General features: G+C 40.6%; 1 protein-coding gene across 1 annotated transcript; it reads left to right on the top strand.

The window, feature by feature from the left end:
* The first annotated feature begins 1,555 nt into the window (after nucleotides 1–1,555).
* On the top strand, nucleotides 1,556–2,687 carry SMIM10L1 (small integral membrane protein 10 like 1). The gene has a single exon (XM_043564925.1). It carries the CDS (start codon nucleotides 1,721–1,723, stop codon nucleotides 1,955–1,957), a length of 237 nt encoding a protein of 78 aa, XP_043420860.1. The 5' UTR covers nucleotides 1,556–1,720; the 3' UTR covers nucleotides 1,958–2,687.
* The last annotated feature ends 3,857 nt before the right edge of the window (nucleotides 2,688–6,544 follow it).

The raw sequence follows: 6,544 nt of genomic DNA on the forward strand, positions 1-6,544 counted from the left end.
GATGGAGTTAACCAATACTGGGTATAGGGGGTAGGGTAGCAGAGAAAGGGTAGAGGAGAATAAGTCCACATAGTTTTACACAGTTGGAAATGGAAGATGCAGAAACTTAACGACTTCAGTGACCCCTAATACCTCTATTACTTTTTCAAGTTTCAGGAAGAGTATATTGTACTTGTGTACTAAAATTAAACATTTTCTCCTGGTTCTCAAGAGTTGTCATTTATCTTACACTACTTTTCAGAATATTTTAGGGGTGCCTGGGTGGCTCAGTCGGTTGAGTGTCCGATTTTGGCTCAGATCATGATCTCGCGGTTTGTGGGTTCAAGCCCTGTGTCAGGCTCTGTGCTGACAGCTCAGAGCCTAGAGCCTGCTTCGGATTCTGTGTCTCCCTCTCTCTCTCTGCCCCTCCCCTGCTCATGCTCTGTCTCTGTCTCTCAACAATAAATAAATGTTAAAAAAAATTTTTTTAATGAATATTTTATATTTTTAAATAGTCTGTATTTTATAAGTCTTCTTAAATGACTTGTAATCAGTTTCTCTAAGGGCTGTGCACATAATGTTGCTGGGGTGGTATTAGTAGAGCAAAAGTAGACGAAATTCTTGCTGGGGACACACAATTACGTTTTACAAATTTCATGCCACAGAGTGTCCCTCTGGGACACATAAATTGCACTTGGAATGGTCACCACACCTATTCGCTGCAGGGTGAGATGCGGGATATTTGAATAATTTTCAGAACGACTGTAATATGAATGTTTTGATCAGAAGTTACACATCTGAATAATCCTTATATACAGAAGTTGTCTATGATGAAAAATGCAGTGCTTACTAGTTAAAATGGGAGAAGTTAGAGAAGTTAACGAAGTGTGCATCATTTAAACACCAGAAGAATACGTGGCTATGGGAGATACGCTATGTTACACTAGGGTTATTCATAGTTTTTAGTGGTATTCCAACCTTTGGGGCCTAGCCACACGTTACAGGTGCATCCGCAGGCAGAAATGGTAGAATCTTCCATACCTAATCAGGACTTTTCCCACCTGGGTGGGAATATGATATGGTATATACGTACCAAAAAAGAAAAGTATATATGCGTATGTGTGTGCGTTTCGTTTTGTTTTGCTTAAATAAGTGTTTCTGTCACTTGCAACTGAAAGAGTCTAATACTTAAGACAACCCATAGCCCACGACTGTGATCCTTTACACTTATAGTATGTTATGAACACGGAGACTTTGTGCCTGAACTGGAGTTCATCTGGCTCTAATATTAGGGTTAATTTTATGAAATCAAAGGGTGAGATTCCCGGCTAATAACCCAGATCACACAGCAGACAAACCTGAGTTTTAACCTAGAGTTTGACCCTTACAAACTGTGTTCTCTGGGGCAAATTACATGATTTTATTTACCTTTATTCATTTTAAAGAGAAAACCATATCTGTGTGGCTGTCCATATATAAGACATTATGTATGGCATATATATAAATAACCCCTTGCGCACCTACCGCCTGTTAAGCTTTAAGTGCTAAAAACCACTAGGAGCATCAAACAGGAAGGGGCGGAGCTCCAACGGCGGCCGGGGCAGAGCGCCGTTGGGGAAGAAGCTGCGGCAGCGGGTGGTGCAGGTGTGAGTCCGGCGGTCCGTTAGCCGCCCGCACTGCGCCCCTCGCCTTCCCGGCCATTGGTCGGAGGTCGGCAAGAGCCGGGGTGACTCTCGGATCTATGCCCTGGGGGAGCGGCGACGCCAGATTCATGGCCACCGCGGCGGCTCCGTCTTCCTTGGCCCTCAGCGCCTCCAGCACGGCTGGGGCCCCCAGCTCATATGGAGTCTTCTGCAAAGGGCTCTCCCGCACCCTGCTCGCCTTCTTCGAGCTGGCCTGGCAGCTGCGCATGAACTTCCCGTACTTCTACGTCGCGGGCTCGGTGATCCTCAACATCCGCTTGCAGGTACATATTTAGTGCCGTGATTACGCTGCCTACATCCCGGCCAGGACATGGCGGACTCCCAGGAGGCCTGGCGGCGGTGAAGAAAATTTGTAAGCACGGAGCTCTGGAATCTCGCGAGAGGTCGTGAGCGCTCTGTGCGGTTGCGCTCTCGGATCCTACCGGAGCTTCCAGGGCCGGGGCGGAAAGCGGGTCGAGGCTAGAGAAAGGAAATACGCGATTTTCCGGGGACAGCAAAGAACTTCAGTTAAAGCCTACGACAATATTTAAGATGCTTTGCAGCCTTAAAAACAGGACGAACATGATGCCGGGTAAAGAAAAGGGCGGCTACTAAAGTTTTCAGAAAAAAAAAAATGTTCGTGTACAAGCTCACTGTCCAAATTAAAATAAAACAAATTTCGGAAAGATGGGATTGGACTGGAACCAAGACATTGAATGAATAAGAAGCTGAAGATCTTAAAGAGATACGTGGAAGACAAATATATTTCTTCAACAAGAGAAAACAATGACAGTCTGAAATTCTCAGTGAAAATAGCCACAAGTGTACAGGAAAAACACCCTTCTGATACCAAACAACGAAAAATGCTGCTGGATTTTGAACAGGGTTGGAGTTTTAGAAAGTGGACCCTCTTGCAGTGTCCGTGTAGTTCAAGACCTTGGAACCAAAGAAAAGGAAGTCCAGTCATAGCCCTAACCTTGGTTATTTTGTGAATAACACTTCAGTAATCATAATAATTAATGTAAATGCTGTTTATGGTTTTTATCTTTTGAGAGAATACTTAATTATGGTTACAAAGTAGAATGCAAATGTTAACAGCTTTGATAATGGAAAAGTACAGCTTTTAAGTGGGGTTGTTGAAGGGGGAGGGGAAAGTATATGGAATGGTAATGATGTCCTTATAAAGTGGGAAGTTCAGAGATACAGTCTTGTTGATGTGGAGAAGAAGCATTTGATTATTTAAAGGGTAAAGGGCACAAAGAGTATGCCATAAAGTTGCTAAAATCGTAATATAACTATAAGAGGGAGGAGAGTAGGGGAGAACAGCTTGAATTCAGTAAGAAATGACTAAAGATAGGTAGAATGTCTCAAAAAGAAAAACTGAGGGCGCCTGGGTGGCGCAGTCGGTTAAGCGTCCGACTTCAGCCAGGTCACGATCTCTCGGTCCGTGAGTTCGAGCCCCGCGTCAGGCTCTGGGCTGATGGCTCAGAGCCTGGAGCCTGTTTCCGATTCTGTGTCTCCCTCTCTCTCTGCCCCTCCCCCGTTCATGCTCTGTCTCTCTCTGTCCCAAAAATAAATAAATGTTGAAAAAAAAAAATTTAAAAAAAAAAAAAAGAAAGAAAAGAAAAACTGAGAATACCGGATGTGTTTGAATATAAAGACAAGAGATACTTAGTTTTTCAGAGTCTGGGGATGGATTAGTGATCTGCAGAGTTTTTAAAAATTAAGGAAACAAGAGTGCCTGGGTGGCTCAGTCGGTTGAGCATCTGACTTCGGCTCAGGTCATAATCTCAAGGCTTGCGAGTTTGAGCCCTGCATTGGTCTCTGTGCTGACAGCTCAGAGCCTGGAGCCTGCTTCAGATTCTGTGTCTCTGTCTCTCTTTACCCCTCCCGTTTCTGCTCTCTTTCTCGAAAATAAACAATAAAAAAATTAAGGAAACAAATTTATTATGAAACAGGACAATTCAAAGTTTTTCAAGAACTACACTGCATACTTCCAAATTATGAATAATACTAGTTCTATAAAGTCAGTCATAATTATATAAATGCTGAATACTAATACAACAAGAAATGATTGTGTAACATTGTGGGGATTGGAGAGGAGACAGGTATGTGTAATGGGGAAGAATCAGTCAAGATCTAATGTAGAGAGGTCAATAAATCAGTATATAGACATTCAGAAAAAAACAATAAACATAAGAAGTGGTTGTCTCGAGAAAAAAATCAGAGATGAGTAGAGAAAAGATAGAGGATTGCTGTCTTTCACTAACAGTACTTTGGTTTTTCTTAACTGTATATATATTTCCTTGATTAAAAATGAATTTAGGGAGACCCGAGTGGCTCAGTCAGTTGAGCATTGGACTCTTGATTTCAGCTCAGGTCATGATCCCAGGGTTGTGAGATCGAGCTCCGAGTCAGGCTTTGCGCTGAGTATGGAGCCTGCTTAGAATTCTCTGTCTCTTTCTCTCTCTCTCTCTCAAAAAATAATTGAAGTTTTATTTTTAGAAGTTCCCCCCAGGCAATTGAAAAGTACAGCATTGGTTAAGAGCCACCATAGTGAAATGGAATTGAGTTTTTAAATCAGGCCGATCATTGTTAAGATACAAACTTCATTTTGTGGTCTTAGGTGAGTCCATTAATCTGCCTAAAACCCAATTTCCTCAACTATAAATGAAGATAAAAATACCTACTTTAAAAAATCAGTCCGAGAATTGAAGATAAGCCTGCCTTAGTGCTTGATGCATACACAATAAACCGTATCTGTTCCAACAGAAGATCTCATTAACATGTGAATGAAACTTAAAACTCACAGAATACCGATTTTTTTTCCAGTAGAGCTTTTCAAGCCTGGAGGAAATCCATAAGGTGCTGACCTTGGGGGTATGGGGCAGATCCTCCAGAAGGATTTTAGGTGAGATAAAAGGGACCATTGTTTGCAGAGGTCAAGGTTTAAACTATTTCCTGTGTTTTGTGTTCCACTGATTGTGTCCCACCAACAAGTATACTCTAGGGTTGGTAAAATAAGTGTCCCCTTAAGCACCAGGTCTGGCTTTGGGAAATTGTATTTCCTGCCCTTTATTCCTGGTCTCTAAGCTGTTGGGTCATGTCCTCCTCTTACTACTTTACTTTTTTCTGCCTTCTCTATTTTTTTTGTTTTTTTTTTTTTTTTTGTCTTGTCTTTTTTCTTTTCTTTTTGCCTGTTGTTACTCTAGCTGTGTTTCAAGGCTAAACTTAGATGTCACTGTTTTAATTTAGTTTTTCCCAGATTCCCCTGACTATATTGTTAATTTCTTTTACTCCATCCAAAGGCTGTGTTAACATCAACATTTTCATAGGCTGCCTCCTTTTTGCCTAATTGTGCATTCGTTATCAGATGTGGGCTTTTGTTTTTAAATATCCAAGAGACCGGTTTCTACAGTCTCTTCCCTTGGTTATTACATATTGCCCTGAGAGTGCAGGAACTAAAACATTTTAATCTAAAACATCAGAAATGTAATTTGATCAATGAAGTCTGCCAAGGGACTTACCGATGGTGAGCGTCACTATTCCCTGGATGTACTCGTGTCTTCGTACCAAAGAATGGCTACCATTAGTCCTGGTACAGTGAGGTACGGGGATGCTCCATTCAGGTGGCTACATGAACATGTGCCTTCTTCAACCTTTTTTCTTCAGATCGGCCTTTTGTTACACTAAAGAAACCATGGCACTTAGCACTTACTATATCATATCCCCCGGCTATACTGGAAACTGTGAGGGAAGATACTGTATCCTATCCAGTTTTACAGCCTGTATAGTATCAGCAAATATAAAGTAGGAACCGAATGAAGGCTCCATGACTTACCCTTTATTCTTCACAATTGCTCTTACACCCAGTCCCTATTTTTCTTCCAACATTTATAACTTACTGAAGTTTCCCAGGGGAGAAAACACGATTTTTGCCCTGACTAAACCACTTATTATTCTAATGTGCAAATGGTTTTATTCCTTTTAGCATCCTTCTAGGCAACATCCATGAAGCCAAAAACGTTCATTGCTCTGTCCCTTACCTAGAGCATTGCCTAATGCAAAGTAGATCCAGGCATAGTTGAATAAATGCCAAATTAGTTGGGTTTTTTTCCCCACACATGGTCCTCAATGAAGGAAATAAAGATATTTGCCCCTGATAATAAAGTGATTCACTTCATTGCCCATAAATTGAGCTCTTTCAGGCCACCATGAATATTGATTGGTCCAAGGATCCTGCAAGCATGGAGAAGCAAAGAGGTGGCATAGTTCTCACCAAAAAAGAAAGAACGTTTATGAAGTGTAAATGATAAAAATGCTGAGGGATGAGGACTGTGTTATATTTTAACTATAAAAGGGAAATGTGATCATAGAACATAATATAACTTAAAAGGGAACAAGAAGTTAATATAACTTTAGTTGAGAGCAAAAATACTTGTGATTGCTTGGCTAAAAGGGCATATGATTATTGCCAGCATTTTTAATTTGATTGAGTTTTTACTACCAGGAACTGTGCAGTTATTTACATACAGGATCTCCATAATTCTCATGTATACCCTACGAGGAAGACCTTTTTATCATCATTTTTCAGATAAGGAAACTGGGATTTAAAGAGGCTAATTTCCCAAGGTCATAGTAATTGGCCAAACCACAGTTGAACCCTAAGTTTATCTCTAAAGATACTTTTGATGAGAGGTTCAATTTTTTATAATGTATGGGTAATTCTGAATAATCCTGTTTCTTAAATTTTCAAACAAAAGTAATTCCTGGGTAATAGTTGGCAATATCTTTTTTTTTTTTCTTTAGTGTAATTATTGAGGGCTTTATGTATGAGAATATAAGCATTCGATATAATTTGATATTAAGTCCAGTATTTTATA

This window comes from Prionailurus bengalensis, chromosome B4, assembly GCF_016509475.1.
Source record: "Prionailurus bengalensis isolate Pbe53 chromosome B4, Fcat_Pben_1.1_paternal_pri, whole genome shotgun sequence".
In the NCBI taxonomy this organism is placed as follows: Eukaryota; Metazoa; Chordata; class Mammalia; order Carnivora; family Felidae; genus Prionailurus; species Prionailurus bengalensis.

What these genes read in the sequence shown, in the direction of transcription:
- SMIM10L1 (XM_043564925.1), top strand. Translation starts at nt 1,721, where the DNA reads ATGCCCTGGGGGAGCGGCGACGCCAGATTCATGGCCACCGCGGCGGCT.